The sequence below is a fragment of the Notolepis coatsorum genome (assembly GCF_963971535.1).
Source record: "Notolepis coatsorum genome assembly, chromosome: 12".
Classification (NCBI taxonomy): domain Eukaryota; kingdom Metazoa; phylum Chordata; class Actinopteri; order Aulopiformes; family Paralepididae; genus Notolepis; species Notolepis coatsorum.
This window is the reverse complement of record NC_140176.1, coordinates 17,458,008-17,475,456: the sequence shown is the minus strand read 5'-3', so window position 1 is coordinate 17,475,456 and position 17,449 is coordinate 17,458,008. Positions and strand designations below refer to the sequence as shown.

The 17,449-nt window shown below is 46.4% G+C and overlaps 1 protein-coding gene across 9 annotated transcripts in view; it reads right to left on the bottom strand.

The window, feature by feature from the left end:
* Positions 1 to 17,449, bottom strand: part of scrib (scribble planar cell polarity protein) — a 151,537-nt gene that overhangs the window by 38,395 nt on the left and 95,693 nt on the right. For all 9 annotated transcript variants that reach the window (XR_014620381.1, XM_084326684.1, XM_084326687.1 and 6 more), the window contains 10 exons: positions 14,931 to 15,020; positions 14,641 to 14,718; positions 13,824 to 14,144; positions 8,500 to 8,580; positions 6,269 to 6,541; positions 4,269 to 4,379; positions 3,744 to 3,920; positions 3,332 to 3,448; positions 1,715 to 1,903; positions 11 to 130 (listed from right to left, as the gene is read on the bottom strand). Coding sequence is in view for 8 of the 9 variants with exons in the window: in XM_084326684.1 (XP_084182810.1) it covers positions 11 to 130; positions 1,715 to 1,903; positions 3,332 to 3,448; positions 3,744 to 3,920; positions 4,269 to 4,379; positions 6,269 to 6,541; positions 8,500 to 8,580; positions 13,824 to 14,144; positions 14,641 to 14,718; positions 14,931 to 15,020 (1,557 nt within the window). In the remaining variant the exon portion in view is untranslated. The remainder of the gene's footprint in view (positions 1 to 10; positions 131 to 1,714; positions 1,904 to 3,331; positions 3,449 to 3,743; positions 3,921 to 4,268; positions 4,380 to 6,268; positions 6,542 to 8,499; positions 8,581 to 13,823; positions 14,145 to 14,640; positions 14,719 to 14,930; positions 15,021 to 17,449) is intronic.

Genomic DNA, 17,449 nt, shown 5'->3' with positions numbered 1-17,449 from the left:
TAGGACAGACCTTCTGCAGGATGTCCATCTCCTCTGGACTCAGGTCTCGGTCAATGGAAGAGATGCTCTCCATGCTGTTCTTCCGGACGATGCCCGTTGCAAATGGGTTGGCGATGATCCCCGGGGACGCCTGGCAGGAGAGACGGTTATTAAGGAGGATAATAATAATGATGAAGACAATTTCACAACACATTCTAGATAGGTATAAATAAATAAATGCCGAAGCACTGCCTTGGTTAAAGGGATAGTTCAGATCGTTGGACCCCTAGCCCTATTTCTTACTCACCAGTGATGATGTTGATCAGTAGAGTCCTTTCTCGGCACAACAACATGCTGTTCCTCATACTAGCTCTGGCTAGTTAGCCACAAACCAATTCAAAGTCAATGGGGTCAAGCTCCTGTCTGTGCAAGCTGACTGAAGCTCATTGAAATGTACTTTCAGTGAGCCTCAGAGCTGGAGTGAGGAACAGCATGGATTGTGCCGACCGATCAACAACATTATTGTAAGTAAGAAATAAGTAACGAAAATAAAGTCTGAACTATCCCCTTAACTCATTCTGCGCCTAGAGGTCGCTGTTTACCTTGTGGTAAGAAGGCCAGCGCTTTGTTCAATGGGGATAATGCCGGTGTTTGCGAGTGCTAAAACTATATTAAATATTATAGCTATGGATCTAATAAACACGTCGATTGTCAGTGAGTTTCTTCCGGTCAACATGCAAAAAACTGATAATTTTTTCATACATACATTTCCGTTTTATACCGTGGTGAATATGAGTATAGTTTTAGAGTGATCCTGTCGAATCCCAATAAACTCCAGCAAACGACGCTTCAATGCATTTCCTTAGGAATCGTGCCATTTGTCGCTTGATTTATGAATCGTTCTGAAATAAACGCTAGATTATCAGTATTATATGTTTCATCATGCGCGCACGGAAGCGGGGGCTGAAAAGTCACCCCTCCGTGCTTTGGTCGGCGCCAACAGCACGCACACACACACACGCACACACACACACACAGACACTTGTGATCGCTACGAAAGAAACATCGGATGAACCCAAGATTGGTAACATAGAGTCCTTACCTCACATCTGATGTACTGCAAAAAGATTAATCCAATTCCTGATCGCCATTCCAAATATTGATCGCGTTTATTGATCCAACGTTTCTCAACCAAAACACATTAATCCACGCTGCTCCAGTGTCCCCCAATCCGTGTGTTATAACGTTACTCTTGCCCGAGAAGGAAAACCTGGACCGGACTTCTTCGATGCACAGCCCCAGCCAGAGGGATTCCAATGATGTGCAATACCGGCCGCAAGGCGTTAGGCGGCGGTATTGGCCTTTTGCGAATGAATGAATGGAGCGAATAAAAAGAAATAACGATTAAAACTCGACTTTTCTCGTGATTGGCGCTCAAGCGATGGCGAGTTAACCCGACTTTTTTCGTGATTGGCGCTGAATGAGTTAAGAGTGGTACCTTTTTATGGAACAGGTACATTTGACTAAACTACAGAGCATTTGTATTATAACAAAATTAAGACTTTAAGGCTTGTGGAACGATAGAAAAAAAAAGATAAAAAACGCCAAACTCTAAAACGGACACCAAGACGCTCTGAAAAGCCTCTATCGTCGTTGTGGCTCCACTGTGGACCAGAACAGACGTCCCTCTGCCTTTCTGTCTGTGGCCTCCTCTCTCCACGCCCCGCCGTCTCACCTCTGCCGCGGCGGCATTGCCGGCGTCGAAGCCGTCGCACACCAGCATGACCAGCGTGTCTCCCACGGCTCGGAGCACGCGCACCGCCTCCGTGTGGGTCATCCCCAGCAGGCTGTGGTTGCTCACCTCCAGGATGCGCAAGCCCACCTGCAGGCGGCCGTCTCTCGCCGCGGCACCGGTCGAGCTCACCTACGTGGGGAGAAAGAGAAGGGAATGAGGTGGGGGGACTGGGGGATTTGGCGGTAGCCTATAGAGGTTAAAGATCCACATGTATTTTAACCCCTTCAATATTGTATATATTGAATAAAGATTATTCCACCAAATTAGTCAATAAACGACAGAAAGTGGCTTTGTAGAAAATTGGCAACAAGCACCCATTGATATTTACCAGGAATTCCATGTTGGCAGCTTATATTCTTTCAGTACATGTCTATACCTCCTCAGCTTTCTGTGTATTTGTAACGGTGGTCACTAGGGACTAGCAGGCATTTTACACTTCTCCTCCGACCGCTTCGAAATGCAAACCCTCCACTCACCAGCACCATGTATGTTAAACACCATGGTCTTATCCATTCTGCCACCTGAAAGGGATCCAATTCAGGTGGCGAAGTGAGAGTATTTCACTTAGAAGTGAGTTTACACCTTTTCAGCCAGGTTACATATGTGACCAGGCACAGCCTTTAGGTCTTATTAGGCAATCTTCCTTAAATATTTTTTTTAACATGATTCAAAATAAGTACAAATGGGGCGGATACTTTTCAATCTATGTCTAATTAACCAAGATGATACCACAATCGCTTGTTTAGAGCTGCGGAGCTTCAAAGGCTTGGAGCTGTTTCTCTTAACGATGCATGTAGGACTACTTTACCCACAGTGCAACACACCTAACCCCTGCCCCACCTAACACCTTCTCCAGGTTAGCTGCAGCGGAGCAGGAATGTGGCTTTGTTATTATGATGTGATGATGTGAGAGTTTGGTCTGGGTGGTATTGTGTGTATTGTGAGCACAGAGCGCTGCCCTCAGTCAGTCCGGAGCGGCCTCTGTGCGTCTCTCTACTCCGTTATGAGCGAGCAGCACGAGCCTGTCTGACTTGCAACTGAAATAGATGCATTCATTAGAGAAATTCACTAATCGAACAGTTATACCTTTATTATATGGCGTATGCCCACTGCCAGCCAGCCTTTATTAAAAACCTGCGACCGAGTAAAGTACGCGGGAGTTACTTTTTTCCGTGGGCGGAAGTGGCAATTTTTCTAAATAAAATACCCGGAAGACTAATGAAAATAAAAATACATTTAATTTTAAACAACTTTATTCTTTCTTTGTGGCCCGGTACCAAATGGTCCACGGCCCGGTACCGGTCCGCGACCCGATGGTTGGGGACCTCTGCTATAGAGCCCTCGCTCTATACTCCGTTATGCGCAAGCACAGCAGTGCAACATTTTGGGCGTAAAGCTCATTGTTTCAAATATTCTGTATTGCTCTACCTTCCCCCCTCAATTACCATTGAGGTGCCCTTGAGCAACGCAATTAACCCCCAACTGACCAGTGGCCAACAGTACAGGACTATGGCTGTTCTGGGTACCCGACCCTCCCTCCCCTTGCTTCTCAGTTACCTTGGAGACGAAGATGCCCTCGTCGGTGGCGTCAAAAGGGTTGCCAGCGTGACCCTTGGCCCCTCCGCGGATACTGATCCCCAGCTTCTCACCCGGCTGCTTCTGAATGACAATCTCCTAGAGAGAGAGAGAGAGAGAGAGAGAGAGAGAGAGAGAGAGAGAGAGAGAGAGAGAGAGAGAGAGAGAGAGAGAGAGAGAGAGACCCCCCCCCACACACACACAGCTCATCAGATACGATAAGGTGTATATGGTTATTCCATGAGATGTATGTGGAAGCATATGGAACCTTATTAATATACAAATACAAGAGATTCCCCTTTAAGACACCTGTGGTGATGATGTAATGGAATACTATGAATATGCAAACTGTGTGTGTGTGTGTGTGTGTGTGTGTGTGTGTGCGCTCTCTTACCTGCATCCCAGGCGGCGAGGGGTCTCTGCGCACCAGCATACGGATCTCCTGCTTGTTGGCCAGCAGAGCGCGGACCGCCTCCTGGTGTGTGGCGTGACGCAGGTCGATGGCGTTCACCTCCAATATACGATCCCCAACACGCAGGCCGCTCTGACACGCCAGGCCATGAGGGATCACCTGAGGACACGGGAGGAGTGAGACACAAGAGTGAGTGAGAGAGAGAGAGAGAGAGAGAGAGAGAGAGACAGAGAGAGATACAGGGAGGGGAGAGAAGGGAGAGATAAATATATGTTGATAGATATAAATGGTTAGAGATAGAGGGGTAGTGAGTGAGAGAGAGTAATTGATAGATATAGTTAGAGATAGAGAAGAGTAGTTAGTGAGTGAGAGAGAGAGAGAGAGAGAGAGAGAGAGAGAGAGAGAGAGAGAGAGAGAGAGAGAGAGAGAGAGAGATTAATTGATAGACAGACAGATAGATAGTTAGAGATAGAGAGACATAATGGAAATGTTCTTTTCAAGTTGCACCTTAGAGATGAACACCCCGGGTTCGTTGATGCCAAACGGGTGACTGGCGTGGTCACTGCCTCCCACGATGCTCAGTCCCAGAGGACCGCCCGACTTCACCAGGATCACTTCCTGTTAGGACAGGAAGCAGAGTGGTATCGTATGCGGTCGGGGGGAGAAAGACTAAAAGGTTTCCTACACACTTGTTTACTTGCAAGGGTTTTGTTTTTCTGGAAACGTAAAAAAGAGTTGAGCAGTTTTCCTAACTTGGGAGTTGATGACTGTACATTTTCAGCAGGTAATAAATATGCTCATCATCACAATGTTTGAAATGTTGTCCACTGACCGGGCGGAATCTTTCCTCGCCGTTTTTACCAAGTTGAAAACTCCCATGTACATTTAATAACATGTTGCTAAGTGATGACCAAGGCAGTGGTTCTCACAGACCCCCAAACTGATAGATATAATAGGACATGGACCACACTAGTTTTTTGCACACATTTAGTTAATGTGAGAGTAGATGTTCTACATTCTCTCATTGAAACCTACGATGAGAACAGTCATTCTGTCACAGTCTCATCGTGTTGACTTCTAATAGAAACTATGTGAAATTAAAACTATTTCCTAATGTTTTCCCCTGGGAGTCCCCGGACCGCACTTTGAGAACCACTGAACTAAGGTATAACTAGGTCAACTAAACCTATATTAATTTATTCTCCAAGACGAGTTCCAGTTTGTTTTCATGCACTGTGCACACACACGCCTAAAGGATTTGACAAGAGATGATAATATTTCACCTGTACCCATAGCTAAAACCCTTTAATGCTTTTCAAAATGGTTTCCCGTGGTTTTGTTTTCACAACCCCTGGAAGAGTAGATTTGACCGTTTTAACCCTTTCACTAGCACACTACAGAAGGTTAACCTTTCACTACCACACCTTTCACTAGTGAAAGGGTTAACCTTCTGTCGTGTGGTTGTGAAAGGGTTAACCCTTTGTCGTGTGGCAGTGAAAGGGTTAAAGAGCCCAACATTGTTCTGGAGACCCGGTGAAGTGTACGTTGTGTACGAGGCCCCCGGGCTTCACTGCAGGGTTAGTGTCAGGTTAGTCTCAAAGTACTGTATATACTAGGGCTGCTCCATTAGGGCAAAAAAATCATAAATCATGATTATTTTGATTGATATTGAAATCACGATTATTAAACACACAATTACTCATTGATTTGAGAGCATCATATGACGACGATGACGGAATTAGTTGTATGTACCTTTCTTCTCGACCAAACGCGGCCTTTCGGTCATCTCTTCTACAAGTTACCAAAGACATTTAAAAATATCAGGAGAAACGCGCCGTGGCTCCTCCCTCCTCCCTCTCAACGCGAGCGGAAACTACCGTTTGGGTTTTGGGGGAGGAGGGGGGCGGAGCACAACGCTGTGAAGGAAGGGTGCGTTGCATTTACAACACAAGGCAAAATGAGAGCAATGTGGCACGCCGCACAATAATCGGCTCGATTGTCTTGTTTTTATGATGGTGGGAAGCCAAAACCGTAATTGAAATTGAACATGGATTAATCGCCCAGCCTTAGTATATATACCTCTACAGACAACACCCAACTAAGCTGCTGCTAAGTAAGTGGCCCTCAAACCTACTTCTCTATTAACACAAAGCATCTTCGTCTATATACATCTGACAAACACATATCAACCTACTTCTAGTGAACAACACACGACACCACTCACAGGTCTTATCAGGCGGGGCAATATCTTTGCATTTATCCATCCCAACTAGGAATGATAACACAGGATATGACCAGTTCACACACACTAAACTAAATCAGTCAATGGCTAAACAAAACCATCATACCGTGCACCATCTTCTCTGCAGCTGGATAGCGTTTAGGATATAAAAAAAGAGGCCAAATGAAAAACAATTAAACGTGAAGCTCAAACGAAGAAGCCCCGACAGTCTTGCCCCCCCGTCAGCCGCTAACCCGGCCGGGCGCTCGGTCGCCCTGAGTCTCACCTCGATGGGGTACTCGTCCTCCAGGCGGCTCTGGTGGTTCCCGTGCGCCGGGGAGAGGTGCTCGTCCGTCGTGGGGTCCTCTTGGTCGGGGGAGTCGGAGGGCTCTGGGGGCGGAGGGGAGTGGGCTCGGGCCCCCCGGGACAGGCTCGGGGAGCCCCCCCCCGGGGGGGCGGCCTGGTCCCGCTCCACCAAGAGGGCGATGGTGGGGGAGGTGCCGGTAAGCAGCGCTACTGCCTGGTCATGTCTGGCCTCTGTCATGTCTACACCATTGATCTGGATCGACAGCAAAACCAACCAAAGGGAGGGGGAGGAGTCAGCCCGCTGGGTGCCGCCTCCCGGGAGAGGACGGGCAACACTAGCCAGCCGGCAGCAGGTTAGCAAGGTATCGGAACCAAACGGCCGCTCACTACCTACCGAGCCATGCGCCCGTCTCGGCCCGAGTGAAAGTCACCAAACTGGAGTCTAAAGTGGGGATTCACTCGTGCAAGAGAGACGTCTCGGACATACCTGGCTTACTAGCGTGCGTACGGGACACACTTCGTTATGTTTGTTTGAGGCGTAGAGAACGGGGTGAGTGCACCAGAGAGGATTGTGTTATTGGAGAAAGGAGCCAGCACCCATACAGAGGAATAGAGAGGAGGGGGAGGAGAGGAGGGGGAGAGGAGGGGGAAGACAGCGGGCGGAGCAGAGGGCTGCAAGCTGGCAAAGCTTCCCTGTTGGAGCTGAGCGCAGGTGTACATGAGCCGTCTACTTTATGAAGTTCTACAAGGGAGGGTCTCAAGGTCATTTGTGTCATGATGACCCAGTCACAAGATGAGAGAACCACGGCAACTTTCAATTCAAGTCGAAACATGAAAATCGCCAAGATTGGGAGATACAAGGTTCTCACCCGACACCAGCTAAACATAAATCAGTATATTAATCTGTATAATAATCCTATTTTCGGAGCTTAATGCATTTAGTTAAAATCTCCCTACTTGCCTTTGCTTACTTAAAAAACACAGGAGACGGCATGTTTCACCACCAAAGGTCTGATCTTAAGTCAAGTCAAGGCAAGTCGAGGCGACCTGAACGAGTCGACAGGAGGGTCAACCCACGGGTCCAAAAGTGACACGCAGAGGCCGGCGCTGACCCGACAGTAACGGCTCTTACCGTCGGCTGATATATGTGCTACTTGCTGCTGCTGCTGCTCTATGGTAAGACATGCCGTTACCACGTCAGCAGGCGCCAGAGACTCCGCCCACACCACACCACCACCACACCCCACCAGTGAGCAGGCAAGAAGACGCATTTATGCATTAGTGAGAGCATGCAGATAGATGGAGAGAGAGAAGTAAAGATAGTAAGGAACCAGAAGGAGAGAGAGAGAGGGAGGGTAGATCCAGACACAGAGAGGAAGCAGAAAGGATCATTCACGAAGCCATTCTACGATTCCCAGAAATGAAGAATTGAAGGGGAGAGAAAGAAAGACTGTTACGATTCACAGAACAGCAGAACGAGGAGTCAAGGAACAGTTTCACATTGTACACAATACACACCAGGAAACAATCAAATGAGTTGAGAAATATTCAACACAAAAGCGAAAGGGTCTCTCTTGTTGGCTCGCATGGGGTTGGAGTGAGGAGACATGCAAATGAGAGTTACCAATACACTGGGAAGACACGTCGGGACGCAGCGAAGCCAAGCGTGTGGTGGACTGTGAGAGTTAGCGGCGCACGGCGACAGAGCGAGACACACAAAGTCATGCAGGAGCCCGGAAGCGGTGACCCACGCGTATCGGCTAAAAGGTTCTTCCGATTCGTCTAGAGATCCCGTTTACACCTCAGATTGCAATCAGACAGCACTTTAACCACATGAAAACACCAGGTGTAAATGCGTTGAGGACGGATTGTAATCCAATCGGCCCCCAAAAGCACCCCAGGGTCTGAGACGCATCGTGACAGCATGGCACACAAGTGTGAATGCAATCTAAAAGAGCTCAAATATCTGCAGCAAAGGACAGGCAGAGAGTTTTAGATTTAGTATCAGAATAGTTTGCGATGTTTTGAGAGTAATATTTTACTTTGATGAGGTGATTTTCTGCATCTTAGCCAAGTGGTGGAACTCAACTCAAGTTAGTCTGAACCTTCCCGGGGACTACACTTGACTTGAGGCATCACGGAGCAAAAGATGTTGAAAATGCAGAAGCTATCTGCTGTATTACGACAGGATGTAGAGATTGAAGTACTCACAGTGATCACGCGGTCTCCTACACACAGTGTGCTGTCTCTGTGAGCTGCCCCGCCGTCTGCAATGCGTGAAATGTAGATGCCCTAAAAAAAAAAAAAAGAAAAAAACACAAAAAGAAAACAGCAGAAATGTGAACATGTTGTCAACAGTTTAGGGCGCTACCATCCAACACGACTTGGAGTGAAAGTAATGACTTTTACGTCAAGATAATCAAGATGTCAGCCCCCCAGTAAACACACAGACTCTCAAGAGATTTGTAAAAGTTGGACCATTTCAACAATTGGGGGGTTAAGTGTTTTGACAAATAAGTGGCCCGGATTTTATGTTTAGATTAGGGATGTCCGATATTATCGGCCTACTGATATTATCGGCCGATATTGGCATTAAAATGTAATATCGGAAATTATCGGTATCGATTTTCAAAAATCAAACCACCGCACATGTGCACCGTGACTCATGACTGGAGACTAGCTCTGCTAGCACACTGTGTACAGTAGGCCGTCGGTTGTGTGATAGTAAAGGGTTAACATTCTGTCGTGTGGCAGTGAAAGAGTTAAGGATGTAGCTTGGGAAGCACAACCCAATGTCAAAAATCCATAAATACAGGTTTTCATTCTCCAAACACTAGGCTTTTATTAATTTCATTGTATTTGGTGTCTTACTGTCTTCAAAAGTGTAAATAAAATGTATGTAAAAATGTACACTACATTGGTAGTGTCTGTAAATACTAGTAAAGTAAAACACCTAAACTATGATTCACAATGGTTTAAAAGGAACATGCCAAACACGACAACGGTGCGTTGAGTAAAAAGCTATCCGGCTGCAAGCTAGCGGATATGGACCAGTTAGGCTAGCTTCCCGCTGGATAGCTTTCTACTGAACTCAGTGAGGAAATTGGTATCTTATCTTCTTGTCTGACTCGGGAGAAGACGCTAAGCGTATTTCCCATAATGATGGTGTATTCCAGTAAAGACGTTTCAAAAAGCTTCTTTTCCATGCAGGGTTAAGAGTCAGGGTTTATATAATAAAGTTTGAAAACATTGGTCCTCTGAAAATGTCAAGCGGACTTATATGGTTCCTCATCTGACATGCTCAATTAATGGGAGTGATCATCAAATGATTACATACATCTTCTCTGGCTCCGTGCAGGGTTTGGGGGAGGGGAGGCGGCTGAATCACTGTGCTCACTCTCCAAGCCAGTCTATACTGGGGCTACCGGTGGGTCACCAAGGGATAATGATCTCAAGACAGCCAGGCCAAATATAGAACTCTCCAATTCATACTCATTAATGCCGGCTGTTAACACCGATTGTTAGCAGAGTTATAGGGAAAAGGAATCGATTCAAATATGATATAGCCTACGTCTTAAAAGAAAAATCACCACAGATCAATCACTTTCATAATCACTATGAAGTCAAGAGAAACCTGCAAGCTACAGCAGTAGGAGACCAGAATCTGATCTGATATGAAAAATATGACCCTGCTAAGCCCCAATGTCTTTTGGCCAAAACAGAAGTTTGCGCAATCTTTTTAAAACAACCAAATAAAAACCTGTTGAACTATCGGTCAGTCTCGAAAACAGAATGTCCAGTAAACACACAGGAACAAAGTCCAAACGCACTACGGACCAAGTCACAAGCATCGCAAAACACAAGCCGAGACTTACGGACGCTACACCATCAAGTCGCGTGGGTCGGTTTCCTCTCCGCGGGCTCCCTGATCTGTGTTTCACCATGGTATTACACAGGCCAGTGCACCGGCCCAAATATACCCCCCCACATACCCCCATCTTCCCCTTCCAATTACTGTGGACCTATCGGGTGTCAAGGCTTGCTATTCATATCTCCGTCTCCTTGGCGATGGCTGTAAATGCCCGGGGCTAGAATGGCCGCTGTGGGAAGAATGGAACCCTGTGGCTACGATGGACACTTCCTGACAAAGCTATCGAACTAGATGTCTCTACTAGTACAGTATCTAGTGACCATCTGAGAGTGTGTATGTGTGTATAGCTACGAATGATTAGGACTTACAGTTGCACTATGTCGTTTTGTGAGAGTCAAAGAAGTGAATCATTTCTATGGTATATTTTCATAACTGAATAAACGGAACATTTACTATTTCACTGTGGTTGTTTACAAAGGCAGGGCCGGAAATGGTTAAGAAACATAATTTTAGGCTTATGTTTGGTTGACAAGTGCCTAAAAATGATTTTGGTTTGATGACATAAGATATAATTAATAATTATAAGCATTTGTACATGGTGCACCTTTAAAGGGTTTTTATACCTAAAATTAACTTAATTCTACCGTAGCGTTTTCAGTTCTGAAACCATTTGCTGGAAACATTCCCCAGGGTGCTCCCTTACCGCTTTCAGAAAGACACAGTGAAGTTGGGAAAGCCCTTGTGTCATGTCACACACTTATGCCCATATATGGCCCAAGAGAGGCTCAAAATGTCTCGACGGTGGCATCTGAACCAGACGGATGAAGCAATGATTTTATCCAGATTAGTTGATTATTGCCACAAGGAAAAACAAAAATGTCTTGGTTCCAGCTGAGAACCAACTCTTCAGGTTCTGAACCTATTTATTTTGGGTCTGAAATCTGAATGTGTTGGCCGGTTAAAATGTTGGTTCGGGAACCGGAAAACCAGCCTGGGGCCCTGCGGGTGTGAAAGGCCCATCAGTGTCATCCTTACCATCTCTCCCAATTTGTTATCTATTGAGCAGATTCAGACTTTATACCTGACGATGACAAGTCAAGTTTGCGTGTTTAGCTCACTAGTTTATGGATCTGGAAGAGAGTTCATGTTCACTATTATTTCTGGACTGTCTTAGACCATAGGAATAATAACATGTGTGAATTCTGAAATTGGGTGCAGTACCCCTTTAATTTCACGTGTGCCTGGTGCCAGTGTATGGCAGCCAGTAAACCTGTGCAGCCCAAGAGCGCGCTAAGCGTCTTTAAAAGTGATAATATAAAAGCAAGATATGGTATGAAGATATGATATGACATTCATTTAAGTACGTACTAGTTCTCCTCTCAAAACAGCCTCAGGCCGCACCTAGACGTCTGCCGGATGCACTTGTCAAGTTTACACAGCTGATAGTGATCTTTTCATTAGAACACACAGCCTGTTGTCTCAGGCCTTCAGAGGAGGGAGAACCTGACACCGTGTACACATCGTGTTTCACCCAGCGGTGGCCAATGAAATATGTAACAGTGTTGGGACTTGATGGCCCATATCCTCATATCATATCATATCCTCATATCATATCGTCATATCATATCCTCATATCATATTCTCATAGCATATCCTCAAATAAATATCCAGGTTTGTGAGCGTGCCTCTTACCATGTCCCCTGTGGTAGATAATATCCAGGTTTGTGAGCGTGCCTCTTAGGCATAAAAGAAAATATTGTTTGGTTCCTGTTGGTTGTCAGTTAAGGCCATGGGTAGGTAGGGCATTTTTTTTATTTATTTTTTTCCCACAGCGACTATGGATAGGGAATTTCTTTACTTAATTAAAATGTTCACAACAACATGGATGCATGTACTCTGCCAGCATGTTTAATATCCATAATACTAAAGGTTTGACAAAGATTTTTATGAAACTTTATTGTAAAAATAATAATAATTATAGTATATCTTTTTTTTTTCTTTTTTTTTTAACTCCGAAAATAAATTGGGTCGCACCTAAATCGGCAGGGTCGGTCGGCAACCGGAACCAAACTCTTTTTTTGTTAGGCGTCACCATGTCCCCTGTGGTAGATAATATCCAGGTGTGTGAGCCTGTATCTCACCATGTCCCCTGTGGTAGATAATATCCAGGTGTGTGAGCCTGTATCTCACCATGTCCCCTGTGGTAGATAATATCCAGGTGTGTGAGCCTGTATCTTACCATGTCCCCTGTGGTAGATAATACCCAGGTGTGTGAGCCTGTATCTCACCATGTCGCCTGTGGTAGATAATACCCAGGTTTGTGAGCCTGTATCTCACCATGTCCCCTGTGGTAGATAATATCCAGGTGTGTGAGCCTGTATCTCACCATGTCCCCTGTGGTAGATAATATCCAGGTGTGTGAGCCTGTATCTCACCATGTCCCCTGTGGTAGATAATACCCAGGTGTGTGAGCCTGTATCTCACCATGTCGCCTGTGGTAGATAATACCCAGGTTTGTGAGCCTGTATCTCACCATGTCCCCTGTGGTAGATAATATCCAGGTGTGTGAGCCTGTATCTCACCATGTCCCCTGTGGTAGATAATATCCAGGTGTGTGAGCCTGTATCTCACCATGTCCCCTGTGGTAGATAATATCCAGGTTTGTGAGCCTGTATCTCACCATGTCCCCTGTGGTAGATAATATCCAGGTGTGTGAGCCTGTATCTCACCATGTCCCCTGTGGTAGATAATATCCAGGTGTGTGAGCCTGTATCTCACCATGTCCCCTGTGGTAGATAATATCCAGGTGTGTGAGCCTGTATCTCACCATGTCCCCTGTGGTAGATAATATCCAGGTGTGTGAGCCTGTATCTCACCATGTCCCCTGTGGTAGATAATCTCCAGGTGTGTGAGCCTGTATCTCACCATGTCCCCTGTGGTAGATAATCTCCAGGTGTGTGAGCCTGTATCTCACCATGTCCCCTGTGGTAGATAATATCCAGGTGTGTGAGCCTGTATCTCACCATGTCCCCTGTGGTAGATAATACCCAGGTGTGTGAGCCTGTATCTCACCATGTCCCCTGTGGTAGATAATATCCAGGTGTGTGAGCCTGTATCTCACCATGTCCCCTGTGGTAGATAATACCCAGGTGTGTGAGCCTGTATCTCACCATGTCCCCTGTGGTAGATAATATCCAGGTGTGTGAGCCTGTATCTCACCATGTCCCCTGTGGTAGATAATATCCAGGTGTGTGAGCCTGTATCTCACCATGTCCCCTGTGGTAGATAATATCCAGGTGTGTGAGCCTGTATCTCACCATGTCCCCTGTGGTAGATAATATCCAGGTGTGTGAGCCTGTATCTCACCATGTCCCCTGTGGTAGATAATATCCAGGTGTGTGAGCCTGTATCTCACCATGTCCCCTGTGGTAGATAATATCCAGGTGTGTGAGCCTGTATCTCACCATGTCCCCTGTGGTAGATAATACCCAGGTTTGTGAGCCTGTATCTCACCATGTCCCCTGTGCGGTAGATAATATCCAGGTGTGTGAGCCTGTATCTCACCATGTCCCCTGTGCGGTAGATAATATCCAGGTGTGTGAGCCTGTATCTCACCATGTCCCCTGTGGTAGATAATATCCAGGTGTGTGAGCCTGTATCTCACCATGTCCCCTGTGCGGTAGGGCGTGGAGCCCTTCCCCCCGGCGATGCTGAAGCCCAGGCCCTTGTCGTGGCGCAGCAGGCAGGTGTTGAGCCGGTGCCGGGGTACGCTGGGGCTGCCGTCGACGCCGAAGGGGAGGCCGCTGCTGCGTCTCTCGCCGCGGGGGAAGTAGTCGTCCTCAGGCCTCAGCGGCGTGGTGGTGATGGCGTTCTCCGGCTCCACCATGCGCTCGCGCAGCACCGTCATGGAGACGGTGGCCCCGGAGCTGCGGAGGGCTTCCACCGCCGTGTGGTGCTCCGCCCCGTGGAGGTCCACCCCGTTGACCTGAGACCAGCGGGAGTGGCGGTGAGAGAGACGTACACACAGCCGCCACATCGCCTGGCTCTCTTTCTACCACAGTTTAATGTTGACCTGAGACCAGCGGGAGTGGCGGTGAGAGAGACGTACACACAGCCGCCACATCGCCTGGCTCTCTTTCTACCACAGTTTAATTGAATTTCAAACCTTTATTTAAACTCGAAAGGCAACTGCGTTTTCCCTCATTTACAGTCACGTGGAGTGTACTTATGTACAGAAATAAGCAAAAAAAGAGCATATAAAATCACACGGCATATAAAATCATAACAATAAGACGACAAGGCGATCCAAAAAGTAAGGATAACAAATCAATTAAAACATGTACAACTTGATTAAAAACTCTGCAACAGAGGGGAGAATCTCAGGCTTTAAGACTGTTACCCTGTTTCCGAGCAAACTCGAGGGACCAGCCAGTCACCAGAACAGTGCTGGATATGCTCACACAGGGTGGACTTGTCTTTACCTCTAAGAGTTTGTCTCCCACTTTAACGGTCGCTCTGGCTGCAGGACCCTCCTCAGACACCCTGGAGATGAAGATTCCCTGCAGAAAAGGACCAAACAACACAAAAACTCTGATGAACTGGTCTTACGCAAAATGTGATGAGTGAGCCGCCACTAGGGGCAGAGTGGGTAAGTGTGAGTGACTGAATTACTGGACGAATGACTGACTGAGTGACATTGCCGGTCATAGAGGTGCTTTGCGTCTTAAAAGATAATAATAAAAAAAATGATATCAGACTAAACATCTCCTACCTCGTCATCTCCCTTGTACGGGGTAGATCCCTTCCCTCCAGCTATACTGATGCCCAGACCCCCGGTCTGCCGTACAATGGCCAAGGTGTGCTGCAAGAGGAGGAGGAGCAGGGGGTCAGGGTGACTAATGGTGAAACCCCAGCAGGCTGAAGGGGGAGGGGGGGGGGAGAGAGCCCACAACGCTGTTATGACCAGTAACATCTTCTACCCATGATTTTTGTAACAAAATCGGTTGAAATCAACACATTGCTTGTTACAGATGAGGGTGATTGACTATTAAATTTTTTATATTCATATCTTGAGACCTCAGTGGGTTTATAATGGTTGTGGGTGAACTCCCTCCTCCTGCCAGAGGGTGGCGCCGATCTGGGGGCAAACGGCATGAGAGGCTGTGGACGTACTTACAGACAGACAGACACAACGTTTTGACAGACGGGTCTCCGAGCTAATCCAATTCAAGTAGATGTTTTGGCCAGAGATCAAGTTACTTTGCTTAATTTTTAAGCTTAAGTATATTGCAGATATTGTTTTGTAAAGAAGACAAAAACTTGAGATGGTCCAAAAAATTACCAAACATAATGAAATATCTCGTCTACCTCTGTACCAATTTACAATTGAGTCACTTCATTTAGTACCACTTAACTGACATTAGTCCAGAGACGTCCAGTGAGACAAACGTATACTTTCTAAAGCCCCTTCCGGAAACAGAGGCTGCTCTCAAACTGCACACAGTCATCAAGATGTGTGCAGTGAGGGAAAGGGACTTTAAAGGAACACTCCAACATTTTCGGAGACACTTATTCGCCATCTTCCCCAGAGTCAGACAAGAAGATTGATGTCAATTTCACCTTCGTTAGTCATTTTCGGGAATCTATTTCTTCACATTTGACAGAGCTAGACTAGCTGCCTTGTACGGCTTCCAGTCCCTGCACTAAGCTAGGCTAGCATTGTACCTGCAGCCACCCTCTCTCTGGGGCTACTGGATGCACAGAGATCAAACCAATACCAATCTTCTTGTCTGACTCAGCGGAAGATGGCATATAAGTGTATTTCCCAAAATGTTGGGAGTGTTGGTTTTAAAGAAACAAAAGAACAAACAAGACTATCACACCGGGACGGTACGAACGATGATACATCCTGACATGATGGGGGACTCAGACTTATTATGTGTGTGTGCTGAATGCTGTATGCCTTATGTGCGCAAGCCATGCAGAATGGGAGAGAAGAGGGAAAAGTGAAGATGATGGACAGGTGGAAGATGAGCGAAAGAGAGAGAAAGAGAGACAGAGAGGGAGGAGAGGAGAAGAAGAGTGTGCCATGTCCTGGGTGTGGAAAGGAGGTCGTGGAAAGGTATATTTCACCATTGGCTTGAAAACCTACACACATCCTTTTTAATCTCTCATGCACTCGCTGGCAAATTCCAATTGGCTTTCTTGGAGCAAAACATGTGACACAAGTGCAGGTATCAACCATTCTCTGAGCTTCGGTCAGACATATATACCACGTCGGTAAACGAATGCACAATACAAACACCAAGCACAGAATTACTCACTCAGTTGTCAAAATGAATAATATCCGAGAATCTGATTTAGTATGCAGAGCCAGTACCTTATAGCCTTATAGCCAGTTCTACCTTATAACCAAGGACACATGCAGGGGTGTATCATAGGCATGAATTTGACTACAAAAAGAAAACATTGAAATACATTCAGGTACAAATATTCTGTATGTGGTTATTTAAAAGGTGCTGTAAGTGGTATTCTTTTGTTAAAACAAGTGTTAAGTAGCGCTACATTCCAACAGCCATCACTGATATAGAGTGGCTGGTCAGTAACATGGGTCTCTCAGTCCCTCCACTCTGCAGTAAACACAAAATACATTTTCTGGTATTCCTTCCCACTTTATCCAATCAGAAGAGAGAACCCTAGATACTATACTTTTACTTATTTCAGTTAGGTCGCTTTCACATATAGTTTTGGTGGACTCGGTGCGGTTCTGGTGGTGAAGTTGCAACATTGTTGCATTCATCATTTGGTTCGTCTGCGTTCACTTCACATAGCAATTTGTCAAGCGCACCGAACTTTCTGAACAATGTCACGCGGTCGAAAAGGGCGCTCGTCCATTGGACACAATGGAGAGTGGAAATCCCTCCCCTTCAGAAAGTGAAATGCGGAAATACACAAACTGCGTAGCCGTGAGCAAGCGTGATAGTAGCAGAGGCGTGGCTGATAGAGTGGAAATGTGTGTGTGTGTGTGTGGCTGCGAGCCCGTGTGTGCGCGCGCGTGTGTGTCTGTATGTGTGGACTGCGAGCCATGTCTGACTCCAGATCAGCGGATCACCCAAGTCTGTCCACGAGACATGTTTACACAGTGTGCTTGTAATGCCGCGCTCCGTGTGTGTGTGTGTATCTGTGGCTGTTTGCCTACGTTTTTGACACAAAAAGTCAATGGTGAATATGTTCGGGTGATGCTGTAGCACACACGCTGTGAGGCCTGAGTTAATACTGCGGTATTAATAA